The following is a 21,697-nucleotide window of genomic DNA, read 5'->3' as shown; positions in this document are numbered from 1 at the left end:
GATTCTCCGGCAGGGTATGTCTGCACTGCCCAATGCAGCTGAGATCTCTGGGCTGCTGCCAGCACAGGTAGCTCGGACATCAGACCTGGCATAGCCATGTTAAGGTCAAGCATCATGCAAGACATTTACTCTGAACAAAGTAGCTGCACTGCTTCTCCTATCCGATCTAGCCTGTTGAACTGGCTTTGATGTCCGTAACGCTGCACTGCATTGGAACGAGAGAATGAAGTATGTGTTTTATTAAACCTCAAAATGAAAGCATGCTTTTTTGTTACATGAACAATAACATTCTTTGATGTCCGAGTTAAAAGAGTTGCCTACCAAGTAAATGATTTGAAGCTACCAAATGATTGACCATGAGGATTAAGAGAATGTTTATCATGTCAGATATTCAAGATTAATTTATGTGTAGTGCTCCTTCTCTATTATCATTTTGATAATAAATTTGGATTTGATTTCTGCATTAAAAAAATCACATAGGGGTGGGGTTACAAACTCCTAAACCATGCTTTATAACATGCTGGTAATTCTCAATTTCTGATGACATTACAGTCTAAGCATACTGATTTTTATACTGATTTCAACTGATTATACCTCAACACTTTTAAGAATTTTGCCATTACCTTCTCTCACCTCTTTCCTCAATAAGAACAATTAGATGAAGGTAGTAAAGAAGTAATGCTACTGCTGACTTTCAGAACAGCTGTGAATAGACACTTATTTCAATTCATGCTATGTATTTACTGCAACTGGTATTCTTACTGCTAAAAAAAATTAGATACTCTTACAATTCCCGTGTGCAGGTTATGTGTTACATAGCAATAGTTTGCCTTGTATTCAATTTAGAAATAGATTTAAATTAAATAGCACTTTTTCACAAACAGAAAACTACAGCCTTCTCATCAGTAAGGCAGGGAAATTCTGAAATTTATGTTTTAATTCCGAATAATTTTCATTTCTTCATCTACACCCACAGGCTGCCAAAAACATCAATAGAAGGTGGACAATCAAAGCATTCCACCCCCTTCCCATCCCTGTTCTCTCCTTCTTCAGCCCACTATGCTCAGACAAGGATATATCACCATGCTAGTCCCCTCTACAGTCAGCCTCTCAGCACCAAGCTTTAACTCTAGGTATTAAGAATACAAAGGAGTAAACCAGCTTTCCATCAGCTCATGACTTTCAGTTACTGGTTTTCCTTGCTCTAGGATTAGGGTTTGACAGCAATGTAGTAACACCTAGCAACACACAATGCAAAATATTCTCTGTGTAAACAGTGCCTATTTTCTTCCTCCCTTGGTTCCCATTTTTCCTCTTTGTTTTTCAATTGGCTTGCTGTCCTGGTTTCAGCACTGGGTTAAACCATGACACTTGCTCCCTGCCCCACTGCAGTTCTTTTTTTCCCCATTTGATCATCTCTTTTCCTGCTCCACACTTCTACACTCTCTTCCAAACCTCAAAATGTTAAGAGTCCAGAGCTGAGCCTGAAAAGCAACATATTGAAATGGATCTGATACCCAGCACCTGGCCATAAATAAAAGGAAGGTTTTATCTCAGATGTAAAAGCAAAGGGGAAAACATTGCTTCAGATAAGTTCGTGCTCTTCAAATGCTTACTCTGTTCTTGTGTTTAAGCTATGTGAAGAAGGCAATTTTGGGGAAAAGCTAATGTACAAAAGAAAGAAAATAAAAGCTCATGATCAGGCTTCTGAGGAATTACCTTCCAGTGAAACACCTTCTCACAACTTTTACCACACTGTCTTCCTTCTGAATATCCCTTGTTTTTTTAAAATGCCCTTCCATACATTTCTTAATGTCACAGCCTAAATCCCTTATTCCCAATACCTTCCTACATCCACACCTTCTTTTTCATGACAGCCTTTTTCATTCTCAATATCTCTTTAAGGGTTATGATCTAGTCGCTGTCCTGGTGATGATCCAAGAAGTACTGGAGGGCATTCATACAACTAGTAAGGGGTTCAGAAGGCGTGCACACCACTAATGTCGATAGCCCATGCCCAAGTGATTCCTCTCAAATAGGGACTGTAGACCTAAGACACTATTATGGTGATAATAAAGAAACCTATTCAGAAACAATCTTTATAATCCCTTTAGTATTTTCACAATTTTCATGAGCAGAAAAGAAAACATTTTGAAATACCAACTAAACCAAGCAATGTACAGAGGATACTATTCTTATTTTCCTGTAAAAATCACTGAAGTCCATTCTAATATATTTTTCCCATCCCTCGAAAAGTTGAGTTCTTACACAAGCTTCATAATAAACTAGATGTAAAACTGGGGCCACATAGTAACAGCTTGTGTTTATATCGCAATACTCACCAAATTCTCATTTGAACATGTGGCTTCTTCAGTACATCAGCCATCAGCATTTTTTACATTTCTTTATCAGGCTTATTGGAAAAAGTTGTTTTTGCCACAGATGATTCCAAGATACTTACCCAGTTGTGTAAGGTATATTTATTCCCCCTAGATTAATGCTTTCACATCCAACAATGAAGAGAGTTGAAAAGCACAGCAGAGATACACCACTGCAGATCATCGCCAACTTTGCAGACTCTCTTGCACCAAGTTTCAGTTTTTTTATAATGTAGCCTCCTAGGACAATACCAACACCAGCACTCGGGACAATAATCACACCTGCCGGGAAGAAATTCGAGCAACATTAAAACAGGATCTACAGAAATGAAATAAAACATAAATATTGGTTTCATTCCCTAATTAGATGACTGCAAATGCTGTACTAAGATGTCCATTGTCTGCTAGCAAACTGAGTCAGACTTTTCAAACCTCTGGAGTGTTGTCAAAGAATTAATAAAAGCCTCCTTATGATATTACCAGCAGCCAAAGCAGTATAAGAGAACTATTGTACTCACAAGCAGAAACATTGCTTTGTATTTATTTTAGAATGCAGAGAAAGGATACACATTGCTCCAGTTCAATTACTGAAAATCTGAAAAAATCCAGATTTGGACACAAATCTTCCTCTTCCTACTCTCATGATTAATTCCAGGGAAGCACAAGTTTTAATCCCAGGCAGGCCGCCAGAAGCCTGCCCACCTGGGAGTGCATGCATGAGCGGGGCTGCAAATTCTGCCTTCTGGATGCTTTACTCAAGTTGAATAGCACTTTCCTGCATTGGCAACCCCATTCATCTCAGCACAGCCTCATGGAGTGCAAACTGACCAAACATGGTGAAAGAAATTAAGTTACTAAAATTAGTATTAGGATAAGTTTAAGACACAAAAACGTGCCTATGAAATTTCTGTTGCTCTGATGCTGCAGTTATAGGTGGCAGTTCAGCAACATGTCACCGGGCTGTCCTCGCTTCCCAGGGCCTGGGGTGGTGGTGTCAGTGAATGTCTTGCACTTCTTTGCTTCCCTTGGCTTTTGCTTCTCACTGACATGTGAGAAGGTCTTTAAATAACATCTTTGCTAATAAAGAGGCATTCCACATAAATATGGAATTTCAACAACTTTTCGCAGCTGCATCTAGGGAGAAGGAGCTAAACTTTATAATCCAAATTCTTAAGATGTTGGTCTTTTTTTTAAAGAAGCCAGTAATGCTATCACTTGCAAATATCTTTAATATTATTGCAAAGCATTCTCATTCTCTGCTAATTGGTCTAAAGGTGAAGGGGACATTATATTTATCAAAATATTGAGATTGTGAAAGTAAAAATAAGAGGTAAAAATAGTTGCCGCCTTGATTATACTGCCATCACAAATGGCATTATAAAATAAAATGTCATTTCATGAGGAAGATTCTTAATAATAACCCTTCACAGACTCAAAAGCAGTTTTTCTCATAAGAGCAGAATTTAAATGTATAAGTCCTTCTAGGAGAATTAAATGATTTTCCCAAAGTTCAAAGCTCTTATCTCTTTGGAGCTGTTATATCTCTCACTTTCAATGATTGAATATGAACGAGGGAAAGAAATAATGCAAATCCTTTCACTTGCACTGAAAATGTTCTCTCTGGGTGAAAATGGTAACCCAGCCATCTGAGTCTACCAGGCATGCCCTGCTCTATGAAATCTGTGTCAGAGAAGCCCACATCCACACCGAAGGCAGACTAGGATCACTTGCAATGCCTTCTAAAACACCCCTGTCTGGTGAACCAAATTCCATGGAGCAAATCCGTGGCTACATCAGTTATATGAACTAAGGACCTAGCCCAAGGCAAGGGCTTACTGACAATAAACTAACCTCAATATTCTTCTTCCTTCCATCTTATAGCTTAGCTTTGAGTTCTTAACCTCTTTTGGACCTGAATTTACCTTTCTTTCTTATTCTTCTGAGGACATGTATATTGGAAAAGCCTTTCACTAAAACTGAGACTGTGTGTGTCTACATCTAGTATCTTGTCAAAACTGAGCATGTAAATATTTTGTGAGGCATTAGGTTAGTGGGTCTTCCATCAGTGAGTTATACTGTGCTGCTGTTTTCATTTGTCCTCTGCCACACCATGACGATCAGTAAAAAAATGAGCAAATTGCCTGCCGAGGCTTGCTCTCATTCAGGAGGATGGAAAGGTAAAGGAAAGCCCACACAGAAGAAGCATAAAGACCAGTTCCTCCATGCAAACTGAAGATGGAGATGGAAAAACTCTCTCTGGGAGAAACTGGAAGGGCAGGAGCAGATTTCACTGTTTGTGGTAAAGGCAGCAGAAAGAAGCACTCATTCCCTCCTGCGTGTCAGCAAGCCTGACAGGTTCATTTGCCCCAAGTACAAACTCTTCATCCTTATGCCCCTCTCCTTCCGCAGGGGATGTGAAATCTGAAGTGATGTACTGTCAAAGAAACACAGCTACTACAATGCACTTCCAGACGAGCTTCCAGGGCAAAGCAAAGCATGTACATCTAATCAGGACATGCTTTCTTCTTTTTCAAAGGCATTTAGAGGAATAAAGCTTAAGATCTGATACTAAGCCGTTGCACTGCACTCTCTTTCATTTTATGACAGTTTGGCTTACAGGAATTGTGCATGTGCCAAATACACTCCTGGGTACAGTGCTCCGAGGCAATACCGGCTTTCAGTCAGCAATTTTCAAGCTTTGTCCTTTTTGCTGTTGTCAGGATGCTGCAGCACTTGAGGCTTTTCACAGAGGCAAAAGATGATCTTAACAGCTACTAGTAGTCTGGGAACAGAAAACTGCAATATCTGCTAAGCGGGCTACACTAAGGGAATACTGTGGAGATTTTCAAACTGATTCTGTCTGAGCTACGTATTATACCTTTTCTAAAACTAAAGGTAGAGCCAATGTGTTTGTAACCATTTTAGCAGAGATCACCAGAGCAGTGCTTTATAATACGTAGTGTGCAGTTCTTCCAATTATAAATTATTTCAGTTGTAACTCTCTTTCTCACAAGTAAATATGCTAGCAAAGCACCTGAAAGTTTAACCTGGATTTGTCTAAGATCTATCTGTAACCTAAAGTCAAAGACCATTTTTTTGGACTTGAGAAAAACTGAAGGCTGAATGTCACATGTCCTGCACACAAAAAAAATTCCAAACAAGACAAGACTGCAGCACAAGCTGCACGAGTTTAAGACATGAAGTTTGGCACATGGCATTTTTGCTGATGATTAATGCCAGGTTTGTTTAAAAATAGAAACAGAGACTTAATTAAAGAATCACTATTTATGAATGAGACGGAAAATGACGAATAAAAAATTTACATCAGTCACATGGAGAGATTTGTCAAGCACATGTACACGTGTAGCTGGCAATGTACATCTGAAGTATAGACGTAGTAATGTAAATAACATGTAGGTCCTCCTTTTGCTAACCAGAAGTTTGTAAACTGGAGATGTCTTTTACTAGATTAGCCAGAGCAATCTAATACAGAATCTCCAAGCTTCCTTTTCCCATTTTTCCTGCAAAAAGTATTTATAAAATTAATAACAACTGTTGACTTTAATGCTAAGTTTCGGAGCTTGGGTTGTGGAAGCAGTGCTCACTTTTCCGTGTTGCACATCCAGCCCAAGTTATTTCATCATCTTCTTCTGGTTCATTATTAGTCTTTATCAAGCCATTTATAACAGGGAAAACAACAGATGTTAATAGCTTCACACCCTGGACAGGGTCACATCATTTTTTCATCTTTTAATGTACTGGCTGTTGAATATTTTGTCTGGCTAGAATGCTTCTGGTTTATCCTGAGAATGAAGGAAGTTATGGAGTAGCAATCCCATCGAGACTCATTACAGCAAAACTCCTATGCACATGTAGCTACCCTAAGCTTCAGATAGAATCATGGTCCCATCAATCAATGTTTCCTCCTTGTATACAGAACACAGGGATTTCATGCCCTGAAGAAAATTTCATCCCAGCAAGCTCTCAAACAGAAGTCACCACATGGTGCTTCTCTGATGTTTCCCCTCAGCGCCCTAGAAAGACTCCTCGCGTTTCTTCCAGCCACTGCAGGTGACAAATGATTCCCATGTGAGGTCTCTGTGTCTTTGTCTCTCTTTCTTCTACCACTTTTTGTCTTTTCCTTGACTGATGCCCCTGGGCAGCTTCACCCCATACTTCACCCCTGTTCCCACACCTCACTATCCACTCCATCACTCCTTCTCCGGCACAATATATGGAAGTATGGGGGAGCAAAGAACTAACCTGTCTAGCAATCAGCAGCTATTCTATATGCAAAGCACTATAGAGAAGGCAGAAAAGATGCTTATAAGTGTAAAAGAAGAAAGAGACAAGTGTCTTTGATATAGGAGCTAGGAGAAGGGAGGTGACCTGCATGACACGGGCCCCAATTCTGCACAACATTTTGGCCCCTTTCCCTAGGGAAGTTCCCATCTTTCCCTCCCACAGAGCAGCACAAAGCTTAAAATTTTGTGGTTTGTAGCTCTGTTAGAAGTTGGACTTGGCTGCCCATTGCCACAGCAGCAGGGGAAATGCCACAACTGCAAAAGAGGGGCCTCGGACCTGCAATGGCAGGTGGGAGAGGATTTGGGGAGCTCTCCTAGCTAGACTAGATCACCGTGTGCTCAATGTTAATAGGTAAATAGGCAGAAGACCACCAGCCTGGAGGGGAGAGACAACTGAAGGATGGGACAGATAAAAAACTTGTCACTGGGGAAAATAAAAAGATTAGGGCATTTTAAAGATCAAAGAGGAAGTAAAATTCACAGAAAGTAAGAACAGCTTTACAATATCTTTTAAAGCACACAAATCACAGTAATGCCTATGGGGTTTCTAGCTTGTTTTTGTTGCTTTTTTCCTCCTTGAAGACCATTAACATATTAGAAAATGTCTATCTAGGCTTATGTAAAAAACCCCAGCCCTTTAACACTATAAATGGGTCCACATTTTACCAAACACATATAGCAAACATCAAAAAAAGGCCTGAATAGCTAACCAAATGCACAAAGCTGGATCCAGTCACCTGTTCCAACAAGCATGTTTTTTGTTCATTCCTGTACGGATTCATTTAATTAGTCAAAGAACGTCAACCCTTTCAACGTTACACTACGTGGCAATGCCTTACCAGTGTAGATGCTGGCATTGGAAGCTGGGATGCCAAACTGTGACTCGATGAACTTGGGAATGAAGGTAATAAAAGCTGTGACAATGGCACTCTCAGCTGTGTATGACAAACTCACAAAAAGGAATGTCATGTTGCTTAAGATCCTGACAGCTGCTCTTGGAAGCTCTATAAAATGACAAAAATGACAAAGGAATGTTATAAATAATGAGTGAGAAACAAAAGCAAACTGAAACAAAACAGGCTGATTTTCTTTGAGATGGACTGGCAAGAATGGCTTGCTAGCATCTGGCTACATTTGCTAAGCAGAAGGGAGAGTGCATATTTGGGATTGCAGTCTTTGCTGTCTGCTCTTACCCTATCTTACTGCATCGCCCCAGGGCTGCAGTCCCACTTTTTACAAACACAACTGAGGTCTGTTTTAACAAAACCATCTGAAGAAACAGGGTCTACATAGTAACACTATAAAGGAAAGAAAAACAGCAATAAAATGTAGTGATTTTGGAATTATTCTGATGTCTTATTTTGGAATTTTCTATGAGATAACAACACATATCACATTGCTGAACCGTCAGTACTGAGTTGTGCACTCCACAGGAGGAAAACAGGTCACATACTCCACCTGTAACTCTCTGCTTTGAGGACCACACTTGGAAAGCTGGGATAATAATACTGTCATTTGAAAAGTGAACTGAAAGATTTTTAATTAAACATTTTTCTACATGATTTAAAAGTATTTACAATAGAGGCAGACAAAGCATACTGAAAAACTGAGGTCAATGATATCAATGAATCTCAACATTTACACATAACTCATTTAATATTCTCAGAAGTGATAAAACAATCAATTAAAAATGAGAGCACATCATTGACTTAAATTGAAAAAGTATTCATAGATGCTGCAATTACCCTCAAACCAAATATCAAAACCCCATGAAATTCAACACTGTAGTTAAAAGAAACACTTAAATACTTTTAATTTAGTCCTGTAGTGTTGTCAAATTATCATCACGAGATAATGATAACTCTATTTAAGATTTAATTTTTTCAGATTAGATGGCGTGATTTTAAACATGGGGTTTTTTTTCCCTTGGGGCTTCTAGGAAGATCAGATTTTCTGTTCAAGTATTATATCTAACCCACTATGGTTTGTGTTTTTTCATTTGCTTTTTACTTCACACAGAAATCGAATGCTGCTTGAATCAAAGCCCATTGAATTCAATGACAAGAGCGCCCATTAGAAATACAACATGTTGAGTAAGAACTCCTGAGTGAGAATTTTATTGATGTTAAAAGTTGTCAAGTCAAAAATCTGTCTCACTTTCTCCATTGATTCCAGTAGGTTATCTGTATAAAAGCAAACAGAATTTAGACTCTTGTCATGTCAAAACTTGTCAGGCTGCAAATTAGCACCTAAGTTGTCTGACTGCATCCAGTCTTAGCTTATGCCAGTTGTCAAAATTTATACTGAATTCATTATGAGTACAGGGTTTATAATTTTAATGTAGTCAAATGCTCTCTTGCTGTCTCTATGAAGAAACATATTAAATGTTAAATACAAAATTTGGTGGAAATAAGTAATGAATAAATCATATTAAGAAGCACTCATATATTTGAATCTTAATGGTTTTTACCACCTACAGCTTTTTTTTAAAAAAATGTGGCACTGTCTGCAATAGAAGAACAGAAAGAAACAAGATAACAGGAGTATGAGGCCATATAATATCAACATGAATATATGGAAACTGTCACGCAACTGTACACCTTCAGAAACTACATTACAGTAGCAAGTACAAAGATAAAATAGTATCAGTATTTATCGGCAAATATGCTGCATGTTCAAAATACACCTGATCAAAATTTATCTCATTGTTCAAATGGAAATGAAAGAGAAAAAAATGAAAGATCTCAAATACCATCAGATGTCAGCCTTCAAACCTCATCAGCTTTGGCTTTGTGTCTATTTTTGGGTTGGCTTGGGTTGGGTTGGGCTAGCTGATGGGGGCTTAGGTGCAAAAAGAAACCAAAGGGCAAGAGCCAAGATGCTCTAACCCCGCTTTTGCAAAGCCTCTCATGGGGCCAGATGACGCAGTTTAAGAAAATGGCTGCCATAGGACTGCAGCAGGGCAGCTGTAGCAGGATTTTGCTGGGGACAGGGTGCAGGATTGAGTGCTTCTCCCCCTGCAACAGGAGCAAGCAGTTATGACTGTGCCGCTGCCGCTGTGAGAAAGGAGTCAGGAAACAGAAAGACGGGGTGCCAGGATCGGTCCTGCTGGAAACGGAGCTATTTGGTGGCAGCTGCTCACCCGTGCTGAAAATATGTGGAAGAAAATAATAAGATAGCAACTTCCAGAAGACTGGACATCACAATGACATCATTTGATGATGATGATGAACAAAGTGCTCTTTGCAGAAATGAACTGGAAGTCCTTGGCCAAGGGCTGAGTCCAAGATCTTTGATAAATCCATTATTTTAAAGGCCCTGATCCAAATATCATAATACCTGGTAAAGTTTAGGTCTTCCTGGTAAAACTGAGCTTCAGGAAAATGTCTGGTTTAGAATTTTCAATCTAAAGATACTGAAGAAATAATTAGGTAAAGAACTGCAGAGCTAACGAACATTTTGCTCTGGTGTTCAGATATAGAGCGGTATACTTTCTGTTGACTCCTACTTGCATCTCATCTGAGCACTCAGTCTAAAGGTCATTATTAATTTAAAAACTAATTAGTATTTTCAAATTGAATTTCTACTGATAAATAGATAAAATTCCGTGTCTTAGAATAAGCACAAGTTCTCTTACACTCATGTGAAGGATTCTTCAGGGAACAGCTCTGCTGATTACTGTAATTTTTGGCATCAAATAAAACAGATATTATTCCTGCACGCTGCACTAATACATACCACCTGGGGCAGCTGAGAGTTGAAGCTCTTTGTGACTTATAAAGAGAAACTGTCTGGCATACAAGGAAACGTTGCTATATAGTAAGAAATTTGCAAATAAAAATACACATTCAGAATTAGGTTTTCCCTGATTTCCTCCCATGCTTATAGTCAAATCCTGTGTGACAGAATCTGTATTACACTTCTGAATTTAAAAACCTATAATAAAAAGGCACTATAAGTATCTCATATCTTTCAACCACACTAATTCTAGTAAAAAGCAAGAATGCTAAAAACTTTAAGTATCCTTTGTAGTACATAATCGATCATGCATTTAAAACATTTCAATGTCACATTATTTTTGTGTGACTAGCCATAGGCCTAGGCTTTCATTTCAAGGCCATTACTAAACCTGTCATGTTCTGATTTTTAGGAGGTCTTCAAAAAACATCTCTTGTTTTTGCAAGTGTGCATCAGAAACAAACCTATGAGAACTTGCAGTTTCCCTCATTCTGTCATTTGAACAAATAAATCTCTATCAATTACTTTCCTAAAACTGAAATGATCTTTTAGTATGGCTGCAAACATGTTTACTCTTCTGTGCAGTAATTCGAATCTTAAACATCCTCTTCTTCTTTCCTTTTTTTTTTTTTTTTTTAAATAACCTAATATGTAACTAAGATTAAATTGAAACCTGCCTTGCTGGACTGGTTTGCTAGTCTACTGGCAATCTTCCCTTCATGGTCTTTGACAATATTTTTTTCTCTAGTCAGTATTCATTTTCTTTCAGTAGTGTGCTGGACCACTGCTTGACTCACGGCAAGGGAAAAGCATAAGAAGAATCTGCAAGCAATACAAATATTCATAAATACTGCTCTAAGCAAAACTCTTAAAGCACTGTAAACAGAATTTCAATAAAAACTCAAATAATTCTGACTTCATCTCCTTTTTCATAATTTAATGTATTTTCTGTTATCCCTGTTCCTGTGCATCTAGCCCAAGGCGGTGCAATGAATACAACCAGGGGAATAAACCATCCCAGTCTACAGCACTGTCCTCTTGTAATCTGTCAGTGAAGCCCCTTAGAAGGGTGATCCAGATATTAGCCAAAGGACCTCCTTTCCGCTCGTCCTCCAAGCCTGGACAGCACTATCCAAGTCTGCAGCTTTGAAGGAGGCTGCCTCCACACTGAGGTCTCAGGGGCAGCTTCTGCTCTCGTGTAGTACAAAGCAGAGCCAAGATTTGAGACGGAATTTCTAGTTTGTTTATCACAATGGAAATGAGCATTTTCAGTCACACACAACTACTTCAAATATATTCTGCATGGAGGTAATCATTAAATTCTAGAATAATATTTTGCCATATATTTAATTTCATTATCTACTCACATACCATTTAAACAACCTAATTCAACTTGATTCCTCAAGCATTTTCAGGACATGCCTTAAGTACCTGGGTGGTGGCCAGATCGTTGAACAGCCCCTAATATCCCATCAAGAGCAGGGAGATTCAGAGCGAGTTTGATCTGATTATTACTTTTGTTAACTTGATTTAGAGCAGCTCCTCGAGGCTCCAGCTATCACTGCTCATCACTGCATGGGGCCATGCCAGCCTTTTCTATTTTGAGCTCTTCAAGATGGCCTAAGAAAGGGCAAGGGGGGAGCGACTCGCTCAAGGTCAGTGGCACAGCAGGATCTCCAGCCCACAGTTTGTTCAGCTCTCTGACATTTACAGTGCTCACCAAGCACCCCTGCACACAGACCACTGTCTCCTCCTCCTCTTCCGATCCCTGCCAACTCATCTTTGGGCACTGCAGAAACTCCAATCCAGATCCTTGGGGATGCACTGCAGTGGGCTTACCCTACAGTCACGAGCCCCTCAGGAGCTTCTTTTACCTTTGCTGATGCCCTGACAAGCATTACTATCCTGTCTCAGTCCCCGGCAGGGACTGACTGGGAAGGGCATATGACAGCTGGTAGATGTGAAAAGGCAGACAGGAATATTCCACATTTAAGAAAGGGCTGTACATAGTGACAAAAAAAACATTAAAAACACCTCAAAGACTACAAAATATGTGTAATTAATTTACACGTTTCAGACTAGATCAGTACATTTTAGGTAATATATACATTTGCTTTCTTTACACTGCTCCTTTATTCAGTTGCATAGTAAGTTTCATTATAGTGGTAAGTAAAAGGGACTGCAGATACAATTTCCATGGTACAAAACCCTAAGGATATCGATGTAATAAATGAAAACAGTGGTTTTGTCTGCTCAGGTTCATGATTTATCTGCATGTATAGGATTGAACTGTGGCTTCTTCATTATAAATCTCCTCTAGCTCATGTTATCTACACTACCTCTATTTCTCCCAATAAACTACATCCAATTTTCTTCATCCTGTGACCTATTTAATGTTTTATTTAATACTTCTGATACCTGCTTCAGAAGCAGTCTCCCTCTCATGTTGTTTACTTGCAACATACATAGGAAAAGACTGAATTCCAAGCCCTTGCATCTCGAAACACTAGAAAAAGCAAAGATGTATTTGTATTTTTACCTGATCCCAGCTCTACCATGGGCCAAAATAAAGCTCAGGTCACTGAAGTTGGAGGCTACTTGCAGCTGGAGCCAGTTTTGGTTTATTTCTTCAGCCTATACTGACAGCCATTGCAGCAAAAAGCCATCATGGCTTTTCAATTCCTTTTCATTCATCTAGAGAACCAACTTATGTGAAATTAGGACAAGTTACAGCAGGACAAGAATCATTTTGCCAGGCTTCCCAGGTAAGACAACATCATATCAGAAGATCAAAACAAACAACTTCTTCCCTGAGACTTTTCTTACCAAAGCTGCATGGATTTTACAGATTTAATGGCACTGACCTCTGTCATGGCAGACTACGACATCACTGATATTTATTAGTACAGAACAGAAGACGTGACCTACTAAATCATCAGTCTCCCGGCTACTGCCTAAGTGGTGCTTCTGCCCATCGTGCTATAAAAAGATGAAGCCCTGAAATTCAATGGGAAGTATAAAATGTACATTGCATCTGAGAAGAAGCAATGCTAAATGACTTAGACACATGCGATCCTTTTTTCCTTCCCATTATAAACAAAATTACCTCAACTGAGAAGCTTGAGGCATGATCTCATTCCATAAAGCCCACTTAAACTTGAAAAATAATTAAATGATAGTGCATTCCTGCTGCAGGCCCTCTTTGCTAGGGTAAATGGCACCTAATGGGAAAGCTATTATCAGCTTACAGCAAAATACTTTTCTCTGCGTTATCTCAACTCACTTGGTATCTTTCTGACATGTGGAATACAATGCTGCTTTTCACTGTTCCACGTGGTGGAGTTTCTCCTCTAGAGAAAATGAGAAATTTTGTATATGAGAAGCTCTAATTTGGTGGCTCCACTAATATATTAATATAGGATTTTGTAGAAGGTATAGTACACATTTAGGCAGATATATGTATTAAAAATACATGCTAAAATGAGATATACAGTAGTTTTCATTTCTGTGAAAACAAGTAATAGGAAACATTCTCCTATGAGTATACTTGCTTTCTGTCTATCATCTGCTGTGCCTCTAGTGACATAACATGACCTGGAAGGTGAAATTATGTACAGAAACAGAGAAGCAGCATCAGCAAACTCATCCAGACACAGAGTTTGTCTGAATACCTGTATCTTTTCCAGGCACACCTACAGAATGAAGCAGTCCCTCTGCTGGTGGCATTGCCTGCAATGATTAGGAAGGAGCCCAGCAAAGACTAAACTCCCCTTTCCCACTTCCCTGAGTTGGTGAGAAAACCTTGACAGGAGTAGCCCTGAACTACTTTTGCTAATCAGAGGCCACAACTAGCTTTATGGATTTAGGAGAAAACATTATGTATGGGGACTCACAAATATGGGGAATAGTCATCAAAGAAGGAAGTAGGCAACATGCTTTTCTTGCTTCTCCACCACTTTTTTATCTACTTTGCAAACAAAGGGAGAACATGGTTCTGAAAGATCTGATATTGCAGGTTTACCTTGCTTGCCCTGTGCCTCGATTAAGATTATGTTTTGTAAGCTAATAAAATCACCACAAGCAAATTCTGGTCTCCTGTTTTTTCTTTACTTCCATAGAAATTAGCAGTACCTTTAGGTACCCTGAGAGTACAGAAGTAAATGCAATGTAGAGCAAATGAATATGCATGTGGGCAAACGCTACTTAGAATTACACTGGGTTTAGTTTAAAACCGGCACGTTGGTTTTGCTAAGCCTTGCCTACTCAATATAAACAGTGATCATAAACATGTCATTAAAAAGTCTTCCAATCATTATAACCTGGACTGATATCCAATGAAAAAGTAACACTAATGTCCACATCAACACTTAAAGTTTTGAGTTCAAACTACACCTAATGGTACAAATGACATTTCATGGTTTCTCCTAGTCCCATTGCATTCATCAGACCACCACAAAATGGCACAACCAGCATTCATATCATGGAATCCAAGGAGAACACAACAGCATTGACAACACACTGGCATTAAGGCACATTCATTCTTGTCCCATACTATTCAATATTATGACACTGTTAAGCCTATATTGTCAAGTGTATATGCTTCACATTAATTAATTTTTAATAACACTGCCCTTCTTCCCACGGCATTTTATCAATGACTACTACTTACTGTTAGATTTCACATTAATGGTTTACTTCTTGAATAAAATTAAAATCTCTATTACTTGTCAATCTTTTGATCTCTTCCTGTTTCAAAATTAGCACAGGTTTCATTCGTCCTAGCCTTCCGAAAATAAATAGCTTGCAGTACCAAATAGCCAGGAAAGGCATGTGAAACAAATAATCTTTCTCAATTAACTTACCCAAATGCATGAATGTAATTGAACCCACATACTAGAATTCTTTTTACTTGTTTCACTTATATTTCAGAGGAGCACTTTATTCTATGAAGGACAGCTTAAAGCAAGTATGACAATTACAAACTGTAAGGTGCACAAATATGTCTGGTAATAGAGGCCCTATAACTATAGGAAATAGGCTACCTGTTTGTGACAGGTGCACATTAAACACTTCAATAATTTAAGTAAATGGATGTCTTGCGCTAATCACTGCATTTTGTAATTTTAGAGGATGACCATCTATGAAAATCTCAATAGCAAAACATAATATTAAATACAGGATGTCAAAATTCTGCCTTCAATTACACTCATACAATCCTAGATGACCCTGTATACAAAATTTAAAGCATTTAAAAATTAAAACCAAAGTTCACCTTTAACATTCTTTCCAAATCCCATAGAGGCAGGAACTGCACTGTCTGCTTGTATTTTGCTATTTGTTTTCTCTTTCATGACTTCATCATCACTTGAAACATCATCAGAGTTCACCTTCTTTTTCTTTTTCTTTTTTTTATGTCGAGGAGGGAGCTTTTTCGGAAAGGTAAACATGGGAAATATCACAAGGAGCATTGCAATGGCACAAAGAAGAAATCCACTCCACCTAATTCCAGGAGACAAGAACAGAAATAAAAGCCAACACATTACATGAAATAAAAAAACCACAGTGATTATTACAGGCTGTACTGGCTGGAAAGACATATTTACAAAATATGGAACATTGACATTAAGAGTGAAGGATTGGATTGGGGGAGAGCCTTCATTGCACTAAAACCCTTAATTAGAAGATGTTTCTGTTGGCTTGTCTACTGATAAAGGTATTTATCCAGAACGCACCAAATATTATGAAATAGTGTCAGCTTTGAGTTCCCGTAAATTTTCACTTTTGGTAATTATTCAGTACTGAGTGCTGAGAAGTAAATACTCATTTTACTTTGCCTTTCTTGGATAATTCCCAGTAAAGCAATACAGTATTCCTCTGGAGAACATGAAAAAAGTTATCCATGGCATGAGAAGGTAAAATGTCCAAATGGATACATCAGGGCTAAATCTCTTCTGCTTTCCAGTGCCTACCTCTCACTGCCCTGACTGTCCAATTCTCTCCCTTCCCAATGAAGAGCTCCCAAAGCCTGATTGCAAACAACTGCCGTGTTGCAGTTCACACCAGGGTTTACACCTAAAACTTTGCAGCTCTGTTCTGTGACCACAACCTGAAATATCCCTTCACAAAGAATTCTCTCTTCTCTCCCTCTGTCCTATAAGAACGGGATATAAACAACTCTGCAATGATCCCTTGGCTCACATGGAATGACTTGTGACATGCCCACGGAAGGGGCAATGACGTACAAGATGCCAGAAAAGTGCCGTTCAGACTGCAGGCATGCAGTTATCCTCCCTGAGGCCAAGAAGCTTAATGAACTTTACCACAGCAACACAGATGGGTAAAAGGGCCTTACTAGGAAGTACTCTAGAGTTAACCTTCTGCAGTCAGAAGGCTGATAGCAGAGTATCAGATAACATAATTTCTCCTCTAAGTTCATCTTGCAGCGAAAGAATACAGGGAAACATGGATAAACTCACATAGTTGCTTCTGTAAAGAAGGACAACCTCAGAATTCACCCACAGAGTTCTTCTCATGTACTGAAAGTGCAATTCTCATTATATAATAATTTAATTGCACTGGGTTTACATGGCAAGGTTTTGGTAGGGGAGTGGGGGCTGCAGGGGTGCTTCTGGGAGCAGACACCATGAGCTGCCCCCATGTCGGACAGAGCCAGCTCCAGCCAGCTCCCAAATAGATCCACCACTGCCCAAAGCTGAGCCCATCAGCGATGCTACTGGCACCTCTGTGGTAACTTATTTAAGAAAGGATAAAAAATGCTGCCCAGCAGCTGTGTGAGGGGAGTGAGAAAACGTGAGAGAAACAGCCCTGCAGACACCAAGGTGAGAGAAGGAGGGGCAGGAGGTGCTCCAGGTGACGGGGCAGGAGATGCTGCAGGTGACGGAGCAGAAAGTCCCCTGCAGGCCCAGGGTAAGACCATGGTAATGTAGGTTGTTCCCCTGCATCCCGTGGAGGTTAACGGTGGAGCAGGTATCCACCTGCAGCTCGTGGAGAGCCCATGCTGGAGCAGACTCCTGGCAGGAACTGCAGCCTGTGGAGAGGAGTCCACACAGGAGTAGGTTTTCTGGCAGGACCTGTGACCAATGGGGGACCCACGCTGGAGCAGTCTGTTCCTGAAGGACTGCACCCCATGGAAAGGGCCCATGCTGGAGCAGTTAATGAAAGACTGTCTCTCATGGAAGGGACCCCACGCTGAAGCAGGGGAAGAGTGTGAGGAGGAAGGAGCAGCAGAGACAAAGTGTTATGAACTGACCGTAACCCTCATTCCCCGTCGCCCTGTACCACTCAGGGTGGAGGAGGTAGAAGAGTTGGGAGTGAAGTTGAGCCTTGGAAGAAGGGAGGGGTGGGCAGAAAGTGTTTGTAGTTTTGTATTTAATTCTTACTATCCTACTCTGTTATTAATCGGCAATAAATTAAATTAATTGCCCTAAGTCAAGTCTGTTTTGCCCATGATGGTAACTGGTGAGTGTTCTCCCTGTCCTTATCGCAACCTACAAGTTTTTCATCATGTTTTTTCCCCCTGTCCTGCTGAGGAGGGGGAGTGAGTGAGCAGCTTGGTGGGCACCCAACAGCCAGCCAAGGTCAACCCACCACACTAATCTACACTAGTCTTTGGAAGTTTCAGTGAAGTCAATCACATTATTGCAATATCAAATCATGACAATGAAAGACTAAAGCTCTTGCTTTCAAATCACAGTTTACAGAACTGTGGTGGGTTACCCCTGGTTGGACACCAGGTGCCCACCAAAGCCACTCTATCACTCCCCCTCCCCAGCAGGACAGGAGAGAGAAAATATAACAAAAGGCTCATGGGTCGAGATAAGGACAGGGAGATCACCCAGCAATTACCATCATGGGCAAAATAGACTCGCCTTGGGAAAAATGGATTTAATTTATTGCAAATCAAACCAGAGTAGGATAATAAAATAAAAAACAAATCTTAAAACACCTTCCCCCCACCCTCCCCTTCTTCTCAGGCTTAACTTTACTCCCGAATTCTCTACCTCCTCCCCACAAAGCAGTGCAGGGGGATGGGGAATGGGGGTTGCGGTCAGTTCATCACACAATGTCTCTGCCAATCCTTCCTCCTCAGGGGGAGGACTCCTCACACTCTTCCCCTGCTCCAGCATGGGGTCCCTCTCCCATGGGAGACAGTCCTCCATGAACTTCTCCAGCATGAGTCCTTCCCATGGGCTGCAGTTCTTCATTAACTGCTCCAGCGTGGGTCCTTTCTATGGGGTGCAGTCCCTCAGGAACTGACTGCTCCAGCATGGGTCCCCCACAGGGTCACAAGTCCTGCCAGCAAACCTGCTCCAGCGTGGGCTCCTCTCTCCACGGGTCCACAGGTCCTGCCAGGAGCCTGCTCCAGCGTGGGCTTCCCACGGGGTCACAGCCTCCTTCAGGCATCCACCTGCTCTGGTGTGGGGTCCTCCATGGGCTGCAAGTGGATATCTGCTCCACCGTTAACCTCCATGGGCTGCAGAGGGACAGCCTGCCTCACCATGGTCTTCACCACGGGCTGCAGGGGAATCTCTGCTCCGGTGCCTGGAGCACCTCCTCCCTGCCCTTCTTCACTGACCTTGGTGTCCGCAGAGTTGTTCCTCTCACATATTCCCACTCCTCTCTCTGGCTGCAGTTCTATTGCACAGGTTTTTTTCCCCTTCTTAAATATGTTATCACAGAGGTGCTACCACCATCGCTGATGGGCTCAGCCTTGGCCAGCGGTGGGTCCGTCTTGGAGCCGGCTGGCATTGGCTCTATCGGACATGGGGGAAGCTTCTAGCAGCTTCTCACAGAAGCAACCCCTGTAGCTCCCCCACTACCAAAACCTGGCCACGCAAACCCTATATAAGAACAATTTTTACATTTTTTGTACATCTTTTACACTTAAAAAAGGAAGCTACAACAGGAAGCTACTGATTATATATTTGTTCAAACTTTAAATGTTTGAAAGTATTGAGTAGACAGGATTACTTGCCAAGAAAGAAAAAAAATTGGCCTCATATTTGTAATGCAAAGATATTGCAAACTGTATTTTTAAATGAAGGTAAATTCATATGCATGTATAATGGTTTGTGTGGTAAATGGTTATGCAAAGGCAAACACCAAACAAACAGCCATGTGTAACACCATTTTTGTTAGAAAGATTGTACGGGAAGATTTTGCATGGCAAATCTAAGTGACTGAAAGTTTTGACTAGTTTTGATATTATGTAAACAGAAAATCCTCTATTCATTCATTTTAGCTGATAACATACATGGATTAGAAAGCAGACTTTTAGGAGGATTAGTCAGCACTATCAGACAGGGAATAAATCGGTAGACTGTATAAAAATGTAATAACATCCCTTTTAGGATCTCAAAGGCAGAAGCTGCAAAGGCACTGATCAAAGAAATGATCTGTGGCATAATACGCAGAAATCTGAAAGCACCCACTCAGCAGGAAACAGCAAAGGAGACAGGGGCCTGTGATGTAGCACGAGATGAAATTGAAATCCAAAGGGACAATTATGGTAGTATACCGAGTGCTGGAGATGTCACAAATGCAGCACTGGATGCAATTATCTGCACCATCTATGCTTCACATCTTCCTGGAGAAATATCAAAGAATTGGAAAACAGACAAAAGATGATATCAAAAATAATAAGGGTGCCTACAATGGGAAATGAGAGGTCAGAACAGGTTCTGTATTAATTAAAAGCCCTTTATTTTCTGTCATCTAAAGTCAAAGAAAATATGCACAAGAACACCTCAAAGGCATCTGCACAAGCCCTAGGACCTCAAATAAAAGCAATTAAAGCTAAGGAAGGACCAGACAGTGCTGGAGGAATTCCTTTAAAATTCTTGTGTGGAATGCCGATGAAAGACTATATGGGAAGATCCAAGTATTAAACAGATTCAGAACTAGGCAAACACTCAGAAAAGTGTCAGCAAAAGAAAATTTGATGCAAAGCACCTGACAGACTGCCAAGGGTTACTCCACAGCTAATGAGATGCCTACATAGCACATTAACAGTTCTCAAAGACAACAACATGATGGATGATTTCTAACAGATACCCCTACAGTTACCGCATTTGAATAAAAAGGAGTTTTAAACATTTGATGGGCTGGCATAGACAGCTGGCCTGTAATTTAGCCCAGAGCACCTACAGAAAGCACAGGTGTGCAAAACCCAGGAGCACAAATCCAAGGTCTGTGAAACTCAAGGAAGAATCAGATCAGAAATAACCCTGAGAAATAAGCACTTAGTTTGTTTATCAGGTTTGACAAGAGATAAACAAAGTTACCTGTCCTGCATATATGCAACATACCTCTTAGACAGGAACAGCTTAAGTGAAAAATAGGCTTTACTGTAATTTTTGTTGCCATATACCATAGTTGCTGTACTTACTATTTTGTCTGTAATCATTACCTCCTTTAGTAATGGAATTTTTCCACTGGCCCCCTGTGATAAGCTACATTAGAAACCTTACAGCTATAATAAAGGAAAGATAAGAATCAAAGACACTAATTCACTTCAAACAGGACAAGGCTGAGGAATCTCAAATACGACTGCCCACTAACTTATCTCAACTGCACCCTACTTTTAAAAAGCGTGTCAGCTGAAGTAAGTGCTAGACTACTCTTATATTTCAAATTGCTACATTACATAAATAAAAATAAACTTGGTTATGTGGCACTTCCCTTCAAGGAGAAAATGTCACGGTCCCAGAAAATAGATTTCAGTGGAATGAAAGTCAACACTTCCAGAGCTCTCTGCAACTGGGCAGTCAGTGAGTAGCAGAGGACAAAGGACCAGTCCTCACACCATGAGAGTCTTCATTTTAATGGGTAGACAAAGCTTCAGAAAGAGAAAAGAGAATGAGGTGCAGATGCTATGAACACCACCAAACTTTTACGAGAGGCCACCACAGATTGTGAAACAAATTACCAGAGATCTGATAGCAGGGGATACTTTTTAGAAATTATAGAGAGAAAAAATTGAGAGCGCCAAAAATGAAAAAGTAATACAAGGACCTAGAACACCCTTCAGGGAAAGCCAGTCTCTACAGATTTAATCAACATGATGGAAAAAGGAAACCAAATTACTTTTACTTTTCTATGCTGGCTAGAATGTGACTCGCCTGCTGAGATCCTATGACAGCAGATTTCCTGCACTTGCTTCAGTCACATTTGCATCACTTCTGCTGGCACCCCCGTGCAAAATTGAAATCACCAAGATACTTTGTTCAGGTGACATTAAACATTGGAGATACATGA

General features: G+C 40.3%; 1 protein-coding gene across 1 annotated transcript in view; it reads right to left on the bottom strand.

The window, feature by feature from the left end:
• SLCO5A1 (solute carrier organic anion transporter family member 5A1) overlaps nt 1–21,697 on the bottom strand; it is an 87,618-nt gene that overhangs the window by 28,732 nt on the left and 37,189 nt on the right. Inside the window, exons 3-5 of the mRNA XM_009461686.2 lie at nt 15,693–15,919; nt 7,522–7,686; nt 2,462–2,660 (exon numbers count right to left, since the gene is read on the bottom strand). Coding sequence (XP_009459961.2) covers nt 2,462–2,660; nt 7,522–7,686; nt 15,693–15,919 — 591 coding nt within the window. The remainder of the gene's footprint in view (nt 1–2,461; nt 2,661–7,521; nt 7,687–15,692; nt 15,920–21,697) is intronic.

The sequence above is a fragment of the Nipponia nippon genome, unplaced genomic scaffold (genome assembly GCF_047370975.1).
Source record: "Nipponia nippon isolate SJK-2023a ecotype South Korea unplaced genomic scaffold, ASM4737097v1 scaffold_1, whole genome shotgun sequence".
Classification (NCBI taxonomy): Eukaryota; Metazoa; Chordata; class Aves; order Pelecaniformes; family Threskiornithidae; genus Nipponia; species Nipponia nippon.
Note: the sequence above shows the minus strand (reverse complement) of the source record. Positions and strands in the feature narration are given on the sequence as shown.